Source organism: Schistocerca nitens, chromosome 12, assembly GCF_023898315.1.
Source record: "Schistocerca nitens isolate TAMUIC-IGC-003100 chromosome 12, iqSchNite1.1, whole genome shotgun sequence".
NCBI lineage: Eukaryota > Metazoa > Arthropoda > Insecta > Orthoptera > Acrididae > Schistocerca > Schistocerca nitens.
In genome coordinates, this window is record NC_064625.1 from 151951259 (window position 1) to 151964515 (window position 13257).

General features: G+C 42.6%; 1 protein-coding gene across 1 annotated transcript in view; it reads left to right on the forward strand.

Annotated features, from left to right (window-relative positions):
* LOC126214862 (TBC1 domain family member 5) overlaps window positions 1-13257 on the forward strand; it is a 159224-nt gene that overhangs the window by 83539 nt on the left and 62428 nt on the right. Inside the window, exons 9-10 of the mRNA XM_049941499.1 lie at window positions 1007-1149; window positions 8280-8386. Of these exons, the coding sequence (XP_049797456.1) occupies window positions 1007-1149; window positions 8280-8386 (250 nt within the window). The remainder of the gene's footprint in view (window positions 1-1006; window positions 1150-8279; window positions 8387-13257) is intronic.

Consider the following 13257-nt stretch of genomic DNA (forward strand, 5'->3'; position numbering starts at 1 on the left):
GACGGTCTGGATGGATGTCTGCCCGTGGCACTGTACGACCCTCTTCAACTGTTGACGGACTCTGTCAGTCAACGGACAAGGTCGGCGGCTTGTACGCTTTTTTGCTGTACGTGTCCCTTCACATTTCCACTTCACTATCACATCACAAACAGTCGACCTAGGGACGTTTAGGAGTGTGGAAATCTCGCGTACAGACGTATGACACAAGTGACACACAATGACCTGACCAAGTTCGAAGTCCACGAGTTACGTGGAGTGCCCCATTCTGCTCTCTCACGATGTCTAATGACTACTGAGGTCGCTGATACGAAGTACCTGTCAGAAGGTGGCAGCACAATGCACCTAATATGAAAAACGTATCTTTTGGCAGTGTCTGGATACTTTTGATAATAGTGTATTTTAATCACTACAATAATTTCATTTTTTTCCTCCTTCCCTTCTAGATGCTTTTCTGTTTCATCATGTAGTGTGAAGCAGACTGTCGGTGCGTCGAAACTGTTTATGGCATTGTGCAATGCTCATGTGACTGTGTGATTGAAATAAAAAAAAGTTAATCATTCAATTACTTAATCTCCGTGGACAATATATCTTTTAATTAAAACATCACAGCTAATCTCCGTCTTTGCATTGTACTGTGCCTTTGATTTCAGACGTCATTTTGCCTTTGTACTGGAAGCTAATCTTCAAATCGTGTAAGGCCGGCCGCGGTGGTCTAGCGGTTCTGGCGCTGCAGTCCGGAACCGCGGGACTGCTACGGTCGCAGGTTCGAATCCTGCCTCGGGCATGGGTGTGTGTGATGTCCTTAGGTTAGTTAGGTTTAAGTAGTTCTAAGTTCTAGGGGACTGATGACCACTGCAGTTAAGTCCCATAGTGCTCAGAGCCATTTGAACCATTTGAGCCAAATCGTGTAAACTTTAATTTGGAATATCAGCAGCAAAGAGGGTGCAGTTACTGTGAGAGATAATTATAGTTCCTTACACTAATAATACGGTACGTGTGTCAACAGCCGGTGGCTGAGGCTACTGTTCGGTCGGGAGTTTCCACTGCAGGACCTGCTCGTACTGTGGGACGCCATCTTTGCAGAAGGGCAGGACTTCGAACTAGTCAACTACATCGTCGTCGCCATGCTCATCGCCATCAGGCACCAGTGTGAGTACTCTACTCGTATTCTCTGTTCAAAATTTAGAAATGGTGCTCCAAAGTGAAAATTCTAACAGACGAGGACATTGACGGAATATTTCTTCCTTGTGAAAAGCTGCCCAGTTTGAAAGAAAGCATCATAAGATGGGTTGTGAAACAATTCAGTGAAGAAAGGGAACTTGCATATGTGTTGTTGGTTGGCTGTTCAGCAATCTTACCTAAACCCAACTGAAAAAAAGAAATGAGCACAGGCAGCTTCTCATCTGCAAGTGGTTAATGGGTAATGCATAACCACATTAAAGGTGGCGAAGTCTTCCCTGCAGCTCTGTTCCTGGTAGTGGCACGTATGCTAGCCAAAGTGCGGCAGGTGTTTCGACCCACTGTCCGTGCTGTTTATTAATGATCCGTGCAGACCGTATTAATATTAATGTCAGACTTTTTGCAGATGATCTACTTACCTGCAATGAAGTACTGTTTAAAAGAGATGCACTTTGCAAAACACTGAAAAGTAGTAACATGTGACTACAACATCACTGAGTAGTAATTGGAGTCACTGATTCCAAGAAATATATCTGGGTATAACAATTTTTGGGGATTTGAAGTGGAATAACCACACAGACACAGTCACAAGGAAAGTAGGTGGTAGACTTTGGTTCGTTGATAGAATACTGTGATAATGTAATCAGCCTACAAAGGAGTTGGCTCACAAATCACTTGTCTGAACCGTCCTATAATATTGCTCAAATCTTTCGACCTGTATCAGATAGGTTTGACCCGGGATACTGAATGTATTCGAAGAAGTGTGGCACGAACTGTGGCACGTTTGTTTGGCCGATTGACCAGTGTCACAGAAATACTGAAGAAGATAAATGGGCAAACGCTTGAGCATAGACGCCAAGTATCTCGTGAAAGCGTATTCGCAAAGTATGAAGAACCAGTAAAAAGTAATGAGTGTAGGAATATACTATAACCTCCTACATATTGCTCTCACAGGAAACATGAAGGCAGGATTAGTCTAAATAGCTGCATTCAGAGAGTCATTTAATCAGTCATTCTTCTGTCCTATCATACGCGAATTGAGCTGGAGGGCATCCTTGTATCTGATAAAATGGGAAATACCTTCTGTCGTGCACTTTATTGTTTTGCAGAATAAGGCTGTAGATGTAAAGGATCTTAACTTGAGTATTTTCTGATAAGGAACTAATAGTTCAAATGAATTTGCTTTGTATCAGACATTTGGCCAGTGAGCATGCAATAAGCATAACACATCCAGTCACATATCTGGGCTGCGGCTAAGCCATTTCTGTGCAATATACCTTCCCGCAGAAATTCTAGCCCAAGAGGTATGCGGGAGAACCTCTGTGAAGTTTGGAAGGAAGGAGATGAGATACTACTGGAAGTAAAGCAGTGAGGATGGGACATAAGTCGCGCCTAGGTAGAGCACTTGCCCGTGAAAGACGAAGGTTCTGGGGCAGAGTCCCAGGCTGGCACAGAGTATTTATGTACCAGGAAGTTTCAAATCTGTGCACACTCTGCAGCAGAGTGAAAATTCATTCTGAGAATGCATTACATTCACAACATTTTGTGTTATCAATTGTGCAAATGGAGTTTTGGGCCTTTCGCATGTTCCCATCGTGGTGATGAATATCTCCTGTCTGGATAGTGATACCAGAAATAAAGCAAATAACATGGAATCTGTGACGGTTGGTCAGATAAAGGTTTCTATGTCCCCTGTAGACAGTGCTTTTGTTTGCCAATAAACAGTCTGTGATGTGTCCACAGTAGAATTTACCATTGTCTACAGTTCATGACAGGTTGTTGAATGTGTATGGAGTGTTCCTCAGTATGGGAAACTTTGTAGTGGTGAACAATATAAAATAAAAAGATTGTTTATCCTAATAGTGATAGCCAGCAAATTGGGTACATCTACATCTACTTTTATACTCCGCAAGCCACCCAACGGTGTGTGGCAGAGGGCAGTTTACGTGCCATTGCCATTACCTCCCTTTCCTGTTCCAGAACGACTGCTGGAAAGCCTCCGTGCTCACTTGAATATCTCTAATTTTACATTCGTGATATCCTCAGGAGGTATAAGTAGGGGGAAGCAATATATTCAATACCTCATCCAGAAACGCACCCTCTGGAAACCTGGACAGCGAGCTATGCCGCAATGCAGAGCGCCTCTCTTGCAGTGTCTGCCACTTGAGTTCGCTAAACATCTCCGTAACGCTATCACGCTTACCAAATAACCCTGTGACGAAACACGCCGCTCTTCTTTGGATCTTCTCTATCTCCTCTGTCAACCCGACCTGGTACGGATCCCACACCGATGAGCAATACTCAAGTATAGGTCGAACGAGTGTTTTGCAAGCCGCCTCCTTTGTTGATGACTACATTTTCTAACGACTCTCCCAATGAATCTCAACCTGGCACCCGCCTTACCAACAGTTAATTTTATATGATCATTCCACTCCAAATCGTTCCTCACGCATACTCCCAGATATTTTACAGAAGTAACTGCTACCTGTGTTTCTTCCTCTATCATATAATCATACAATAAAGGATCCTTCTTTCTATGTATTCGCAATACATTACATTTGTCTATGTTAAGGGTCAGTTGCCACTCCCTGCACCAAGTGCCTATCCGCTGCAGATCTTCCTGCATTTTGCTGCAATTTTCTAATGCTGCAACTTCTCTGTATACTACAGCATGATCCGCGAAAAGCCACATGGAACTTCCGACACTATCTAGTAGGTCATTTATATATATTGTGAAAAGCAATGGTACCATAACACTCCCCTGTGGCACGCCAGAGGTTACTTTAACGTCTGTAGACATCTCCATTGAGAACATCTGTAAGAACTGACATCACTGGATGAAGGAGATACAGAGATCTGTTATTTTTCAAAAATTTTAATAATCTTCATCACAATAAAATATAGTTAAAATTTACTGATTACTGGTTTCAGATAACTAGCAACCGTCCTCAGGTCTAAGGAAATAAAGAGAAAATTGCCTTTCAGTTAATGGGAACACTTAACAGTCTTTAAGAAACATACATTATATATGACATTTAAAACATTTTTATAATATTTATTTTTTGATACTTTTTACAAATGTATGGTTTTTCAAAATTGTTGAGTGTTAACATTAACCAAAAGATAGTTTTCTGTTTCCAGAATGAATTTTCATGCTGCATCAGAGTGTGCACTGATTTGAAACTTTCTAGCAGATTAAAACTGGGTGTCGGACTGGGACTCGAATCTAGGAGCTTTGCCTTTCGCAGGCAAGTGTTCTACTGACTCAGTTATCGAGCATGACTCACAACCCACCCTCTGTCTTACATCCTCGACTACCTCGTCTCCTATCTTCTGTGAGAGGGTAAAACTATAGGAGACCTTGGCGCAGAAGTGAGAGCCCACAACTGTAATGAAGACACAGCAGACAGCAGGTGCCGGTCATCGGAACTGCTCGATCGACCTCTGTGCCAGCAGACCCCGAAGAGCGGAACCGGGTCACAGGACACACCTGGTCTCACGGATCGACACAGTTCGGCCAGCCTACTGCCGGTTATGCTACACTTTTCAGTTACTGATAAGTTCCAGACAATTCAGCATACAGACTAACCATTGCAAAAAGCAGAAGTAAGCTGGGAGAAGCGGTATTTAATCTCGAAACTCCCTGGCAGATTACAACTGTGTGCCGGACTGAGACTAATCTGCTAGGAAGTTTCATATCGGCGCACATTCCGCTGCAGTGTGAAAATTTCGTTCAGTATTTAATCACGTTTGAATCGGCTTGTCATCATTTGGGCTGTTGGGCAGTACGTGATGCCAGTCTGTCAATTGGTGCTGTTGTCACAAGTCTGCTGCCAGAGGGTATGAACCGATGACAGCCACCTCCACATGTCTGATCAGTGCAGATGGCCAACACTCCACAGCTGACCAGCCACACCCCCCAGCTCTCCAGTCGATTCTAGAGCTCGATTCCGGCCGACGCCACTGGCATGCCGCGGTCTCCTGTAAAAGAGACTCGGCACCGCAGGCGTAGTGGGCCTCGTGCGGCATCACCGCTGCCGAGTTGATGCACTGGGTCGACACTCCACCGAATAAGCGGCTCACTTCTCTGCACTGTTAGCTGTTACCGCACCTGCCACTCGGTGCAAAATATTATGTGAAGAAGGAATTACACAAACTAGCCACAGCCGGCACATCCGAACTACTGTCTCCTCTTTCCAGACGTGAAGATCCACCTCGTACAGTAGCGACAGAGGTCTGGGGTTACGATCGCCGTCCGTATCCGGTCCCTTTTTTTCTGAACTCCAACTTTCCCCTCTACCATCTCTTCTTGGGGTTGTTGCTCACAGACCTATCACAAGGCCCGAAAGACTCGGTTCGTCCTGAGGCCTTCTGCTGCCAATTCTTCACCATTCTAGGTGCATTTTGGTGTTCAGAAGTAGTCTATACTAATTGTTGTAACTGCGACCGGGACGGTCGTGGGGTAGGATTGACGGAAAGCACGGCGGGACCTGCGGAGAGGCCTGCAAACAACACGATGGGAGAGGACGGACACGACCGACTGAGGACAGAACGAATACAACAAGATCGAAGAACGGACTCGCAAGGAAACAAACACGTCCACTCGTACACAGAACAACGAAGCAAGCTGTCTAGCGCGAAGCGAGGTGTCAACCGACGTACGCGAGATTAGACTGGCCGGCTGAGCGAGAGGCAGGCGCTCAAGTACGCTATCGCGGTTGCCTCTATTGCCCACTGGAACCACGTGTTCCACTGTGGTGCCCTCACACTAAAAGCGGGCCAGAAGGCACGTGCCGCCACAGCTTACGGCGCGATGGTGCAGGGACCTCTACGGGTCTTCGACGTCCGTGACGTCTGGCGCGGATTCAAATTCCGAGGCACGCGGTACCAGACTAATAGCTCTACAGTTGCCGGTTATGCTGGCATTGTGTACCTTTGTGCACGATGTAATGAACTTTGCTCCTTGCCACGTGGCTGCAGTGTTTCTACTGTGGATTTTGTAGCCATCTCTCGTGCTCTTGAGCATATTTGTTCCTGCATCTGTGAGTCCTTTCTTATCTGTAGCAACTCTTTGAGCAGTTTACAAGCTCTCGGCCAGTGTTATCCTCACCGTCCCTTAGTCCTCGCTATCTAGGGTTCTCTTTCTGCCCTCCAACTATGTGAACACTCGGTGGTCTTTGTCTGGACCCTGGGTCGTGTCAGTATCCCGGGGAATGAACCTTCTGACACGCTGGCGGAATTGACTACATTCGAGCGGCCTCCTGAGATTGTTGTTCGAGCACCGGTCTTCCGATTGCTCGTTATGCTGCCGAGTTCTGAGGATTTGGAATACGGAATGGCATACTCTGACTTTGCTGAGCAAACTGTGGGTGGTAAAGGAGACCTAGAATATGTGGAGGTCCTCAGTGAGGACCTGTCGCAAGCACTCCGTCGCTCTTTTCCGGCTCTGTGTCGGCTGTACTCGACTGACTTGTCATCTTGTAACATGCCGGGCTTATTCCTTGTATTAGAGCAACTTAAAGTTCACGTCACAACCGGATTTATTGAAACATTTGCTCACCCGGTAGATAGTGCACAGTGTTCCTGACCTACCTTGCTTTGCTTATTCAATATTGTCTTCTCGGTAGCTGCGTCCGTCTCACCTAAACCACACTGCAATTAAGAAGCCGGGATCCTAGATTATGTTCTCCAAAAACAAAAGTCAAGACTGTATTCATTGTTGAACACTTATGACAACCACAGTGCGATTTGTTATCACACACACACACACACAATATTAATGTGACCAGGCCTCTTACACTTAATAATCGTCACATTAGGTAGGTCAAAAACTTCCAGTCTTGAACAATGTTCACAGCATGCATTAAATGTTGAAAGCCGAATACAATTACACTTTTTTGGTACTGACCGGAAAAGTTAAGCTTCTGTTTCAAGTATTGTCACATCAAATTCTGGCACCGACTAGCCGCACTTTCGCTCCGTGAGAATCTGACCGAGAACTAACTGAGAACTGCACCAGCTTGGACCTTATATAGACGAGTGCTTGATTATTTGACTATTTCTGTTAATATATTATAGTTTATAATTTCCCAGGGTTAAAATGATCCTTTCTAATTGGTTTTGAAGTTAACTATTAGGTTTTATTATTTAAATAACACGAGTGAGCTGTATCAATTTAAATACGCAGAACTAACTTATGCATCCGCAGTGGGAATTCCTGACTTATAACCATGGCAGCCATTTTGAACAATAATTTTTACTTATTCAAATGTACTTAATTCTTAATTAATGCACTTACAAAGTTGAGACTGAAGTCATTTTACGTAGAAAAATAAAGGTAGCAAAAGTATCAAAACAGATCTCGGAATTATTCAGTAGTTTGGTCACAATTGGCACTGAAAGTCATACAGGCTACAGATTTCAAGTCCTAATATCTATTTAACTAATAGACTTTAGGTTTATTTAAACACTTTGCTGGAATCAGTAAAATTTAGGCTTTCTTTTGAATGCAGTCTTATGGCTGAATTCGATCTATTAGCTAACTCGAATTTTACTTAATACGTATTGTACAATATGCGTCATTGTTCATAACTTTTAATAGGATGCATTTCCAATAAATGACTGAAATTTTCTGGCAGGTTAAAACACCTTTTACCTGTGAGAAAATTTCAATTTTCTGTTTGTATCCTCCCCCCCCCCCCCCCTCCCCTCCCCCCATAATTCGAAGGACGATTGCTAGTCAACCAAAACTGATAATCTTGAAGTTGTAATGATATTTTATTGCACTCAAGACTATAAAAATTTTTAACACATTAGTTACCATTCAAACAAAGGAAAATCCAGAATGGAATGTAACTATATTATGAGAAGGAAAGTTGCCACTCACCATATTGCGGAGATGCTGAGTAGCAGATAGGCACAAGAAAAAGATTTTCATACTTAAAGCTTTCAGACAATGGCAATTGGCAATGGCTATATGGTGAGTGGCAACTTTCCTTCTCATAGTATTATGGCTACCATTCAAGAAATTTGTGTGGGCTGTGGACCCCCTTGCACATAAAATATTGGAACAGCAACAAAGATCATGTTTTCTCTCGCAGTGCTGTCCAGTGACTACACTGCTTGCCTCACCTACCTCATGAGGTACCCAGGAGCAGTCGACATCTCGTACATCATCGACCACGCACTGCACCTAAAGGACCCAGATGTAAGTAGCTCACTGCATTTTTCACGTTTCTAGACTAAAATTCCAAAAATTCTAAACCTACTCTCCAGACACATTTTTGCATTTCTCTGGGCTCTCGGAACTGCAGATTTTGAGATGTGGTATGGTAGAACTTTCACTGTGGTTGAAGCAATTTAAAAGAGAGACCATTAAAATAAAGTTTTAATTAAGTCTAAATTTTAAAAAAACCCGATTGGTATCAGAGCCTCCTCCTTTTTTTTTTTTTTTTTTTTTTTTTTTTTTTTTTTTTTTTTTTTTTTTTTTTTAATACGAATAAAGCACTGTGTGGCTCAGTGTGTGTGTGTGTGGGGGGGGGGGGAGGGGGGGTGCTCATTTTTTTTAATTACCATTATTATTTTATGCTGCACAGACTGGACACAACTCCCCTTACTGAAGGGAGCTGCAAAAATTAACTGCAGATAATTAAAAAATGACTTCAGAGAATGGATATGATACAAAAATAAAGGAGACATCTAGCATACAGACACAAACAGCTCATTCCAAACACACAGGCACGCCTGAGCAAGGAAATGGCACACTCTCACTTAACAACAACAAATAACCCACAGAATACGCAACATAGTCAAGAAACAAGGACTGAAAATAGCCTCCAGGACAGATAACTTAGTATACAGAAAACTAAAGGCAACCAGTGCAGATGGAGACAAACACAACATATTGGGTATTTACCAACTGATGAGCCAAAACTGCAAATTAATTTATAAAGGACAGACAAGTAGAAACTTCAATAGCAGATGCACAGAACATAGAAGAGCATTGAAAAGTAACAGCTGTCAAGCTACATTTGCTGAACACCTTATGGACATGAAAACAGCCCAACAGACATCAGCACTGACTTGAATATTCTCAAATGCAGCAACAGCTGCCCCTCCCCCCCCCCCCCCACACATACACCACAAACACAAACACACACACAGAAATTAATAATTGAAGGAAACTATCAAATACAAAAAGCCATAGTTGAAGGGAAAAACACACACACACACACACACACACACACACACACACACGGAGCAAGTTCTGTATGGTTGCACATGACATACTGTGAAAGGAAACCTTATTTTAAAGCTTGTAAGTACTGTCTTAAAAACTGAAATTTATATCCAAACAAGTAGTAAAGAGCATTTTTCCTGGCTGATAGAAAATAAAAAGCCACTGATATCACCGTAACTTCAGTGAAATATGAAATATGTCTGGGAAACAGAAGAAAAGATAAAAACTGTGTTTTGTACAAGATGGACCCCCTCCAAAAACAAATCTACTAGTAATTATAATTGCTCATAAAGAAATCCATGTAGCATAAATTACATTACAGCGATCGAGCACCTTATATTGAAAATATATGATTTTATAATTGCTTATTATTCTGTCAGATTCAACTGAAATCTGTTCATTAGAGATATATGGTAGTGTTGACAGTTTACCATTGTAGCATGTAATGTGAAGCAAAAGCATTGACTTTGTTTCATACTTCCTGTCTGGGAGAAATTTTCTTTTACGGCTTCTAATGTAAAATTTTACTTTCTGAAATATTTTAGATCCTGTACAAAAATATGTCTTTAGTTAGTCTTTAGTTAGTGTGCTACATCTATACCTTTTTTATTGCATGCTGTAAAGCCATTGGAAAAAGGCCTTATTTATGTTGTAGATATTTTGTGTTATTCATGTGTGAATGATACAGTGAGGCTTGCTACAATATTGAAAGTATTTTTGCTAATCACTACGTTAAATGTAGTTCTTGTTTCAAATCTTTTTGGACAGTCACACTTTCTGTCCCGGTGGTCGTGCCCATGTTCCATGGTAAAAATGTGTTAAGTTGCTCCAGGTTCAGCAGTGGACACAGACAGGGCTAACCATTAATAATCGGCAAGAAAAATCGGCAAGGAAAAAATTGTTTCTTCCAATACTTCTGATCACAGATAAAAATGGAAATTCATTGGCATTTCTGTGTCAAGGGTATTAGGTGCACTTAACACGGGTAAACTGTTGGGTCCTGGCTAAGAGTATTGCCTTCAATGGCTCTAGTATTTGGCTATATAGTGAAATCTCTATAACATGTTCGTGCATCAGATGTAGCTCAGAGAAGTAAAATAACACACATTAGCACAGGCCTTTTTTGCTGCTCATTTTTTTCACCTAACTTGTGCTTACTGCCCAGTTCCTTGTGATGCAAGTTATGAGTGTTTTACTGTGTAATAGCAAACCCAGTAATGCTTCACAACTTATAAATGGTATTCATTTGAAACCCTCGTTAGGAATTGAAGTCACTTAAAATGAATGGTTAGGCTGGTCGGGATAATTAGTGAACCAGATATGAGAGACCTTTACTGCTGCTGAATCTGTGAGGATAGTAGCTTCAGTGACAGTATTTCACATAATTTTAATCTGAAAACTGATTCGATTACAAAATTTCAACGATTCAGATTGCATAGTAGTATTTTAATCATAAAGCAACAAGCCATAAATGCAACTTTTCTCTTTTCTATTAAAACAGATTGCAAGGGAGAAAATATAACAATACATAGCTGTGTTTACCATTTTTGTATAAATTTATGTGTAAGGAGAAAGAATATATGAGGAACAGTTGGTCTAATATTTAAATGAGCTACTGTTGTAGTTAAAACAGATTTCAAAAAAGAAATCAAAACTACACTTTTTCTGCAGCACAGCATTTTCTTTCTCACAGTCAGCTTTAACAGAAGACCTGTACATTGTAGTTTAAAAAAAATTGTAGGTGTCTGGAAGTTTGTAAGTGAGACTACTGTGGAAAAAACTTTGAAGTAAGTCGGTCAAGAAATGTAGAGAGATCTTTGCTGCCAACATTTTCATATATGATGTGTGATCAAAAAGTAACGGGTATCTTCTTTGTCTTTGTGAAAGAATCTTTATTTGGTCATTATTTTAAACATCAACTTTTGTCCCCTTCAAAGTAACATCCCTCAGCTATAATACACTTGTGCCAGCACTTTTTCCAATCTTGGAAGCATTTCTGGAATTCCCTTTTCGTCATGGTGCTCGGATCCTTCAATAGTTCAGTTTTTCTCTCTTCAGTGGAGGCAAAATGATGTCCTTACATGGTTCTCTTCAGCCTTGGGAATAGAAAGAAGTTGCAGGGGAGGGGGGGCATGTCCGGCAAATACAGTTGCTGAGGCAACGTAATGTTGTGTGTGGTCCCCCCCCCCCCCCTCCCCCCAATTGACGTTTCCTGGCAAAGCCTTCTTCAGAAAAGGACACACACACACACACACACACACACACACACACACACACACACACACACACGCGCGCGCGCGCGAAACAAAGCAACACTCTTGAGTAGGGCAAAGGATAGCAAATTATGGGTGTGGGGAAAGAAGAGCTCTGTCTGGCGGAATGTACAGGGATTACTGTAGAAGGTAGCAGAACAAGACTTGGGCAACGTCAGGAAGTTGCGACAGAGGGGGTGAAAAAGGAGAGAGGAGGGAAAAGAGTGGTGGGTGGTTTGGCAGAGAGTGAGCACAATGAGGGTGTGAGGACATGAATTAGGAGGAGGTTATACAACAGAGGGGGGAGAAACTGTTGGGTGGGGGTTGTGGGGACAGTACATTACCATAGGTTGATGCCAGGATAATTAGGGGAGCAGAGAATGTATTGTGAAGATAATGCCCATCTGCACAGTTGAGAAAAACTACTGGTGGAGCGGAGGATCCAGATAGTTTGAGTACTGAAGCAGCCATTGAAATCGAGCATGTTACGTTCAGCTACGTTTTGTGTCCCAGGGTTTACTTTACTCTAGGCCACAGTTTGGCAGTGGTCTTTCATCCTGTTCGATAGCTGGTTGGTAGTCATACTAATATAAAAAGGTATGCAATGATTGCAGAAGAGCTAGTATATGACACGACTACTTCACAGATGGCCATGCCGCTGAAGCGGTATGGCAAACCTGTGAAAAGACTGAAATAGGAAGTGCTGGATGGGGTGTATTTGGCAGATCTTCCACCTGAGCCTTCTACAGGGATATGGTTCTTTTAGCAAGGGATTGGGAATGGCATAGGGATGGACTAAGATGTTGTGGAGGTTGGGTGGGTAACAGAGAACACCTCTTTTGGATGGGTGGGAATGGTTTCAGGATATTCAAACCTCTGATAAAGGATATGGTTCAGTTGTTCCAGTCTGGGATATTATTGAGTGATGAAGGAGATATTCCTTTGTGACTAATTCGTGGTGGTGGTGGTGGTGGTGGTGGTGGTGGTGGTGGTGGTGGTAGGAGGAGGAGGAGGATTGGGGATATGAGGGGAAATAGCACAGGAGATCTGTTTGTGGACTAGGTTTGGGGATAGTGCCTGTTTGTGAAGGCGTTGGCGAGACACTTGGCATACTGGGCAAGGTAGTTGTTGTCACTGCAGATACACCGTCCCCATATAGCCAGGCTGTATGGGAGAGATCTTTTTAGTGTGAAATGGATGGCAGCCATCATAATGCATGTACTGTTGGTGGTTGATAAGTTTAATGTGGAACCATCAGAGAGGTGGTAGTCAATGCCCAGGAAGGTGGCACACTGGGTTGAGGAGGACCAGGTGAAATAGATGGGAAAGCAAATGTCGAGGCTGTGAAGGAATGAGGATATGGCGTCTTGGGCCCGAGTCCAGATCGAGAAGATACCATCAATGAACCTGAACCAGATCACGGGTTTGAGAGGCTAGGAAAGTTTCCTGTAGATGGCCCATAAACAGGTTGGCATAGGAGGGTGCCACACGCGTGCCCACAGTCGTGTCATAGATTTGTTTGCAACATCTTCCCTTCAAAGGAGAAGTAGTTGTGTGTAAAGTAGGTGTGTGTTAGGATAAAATTAG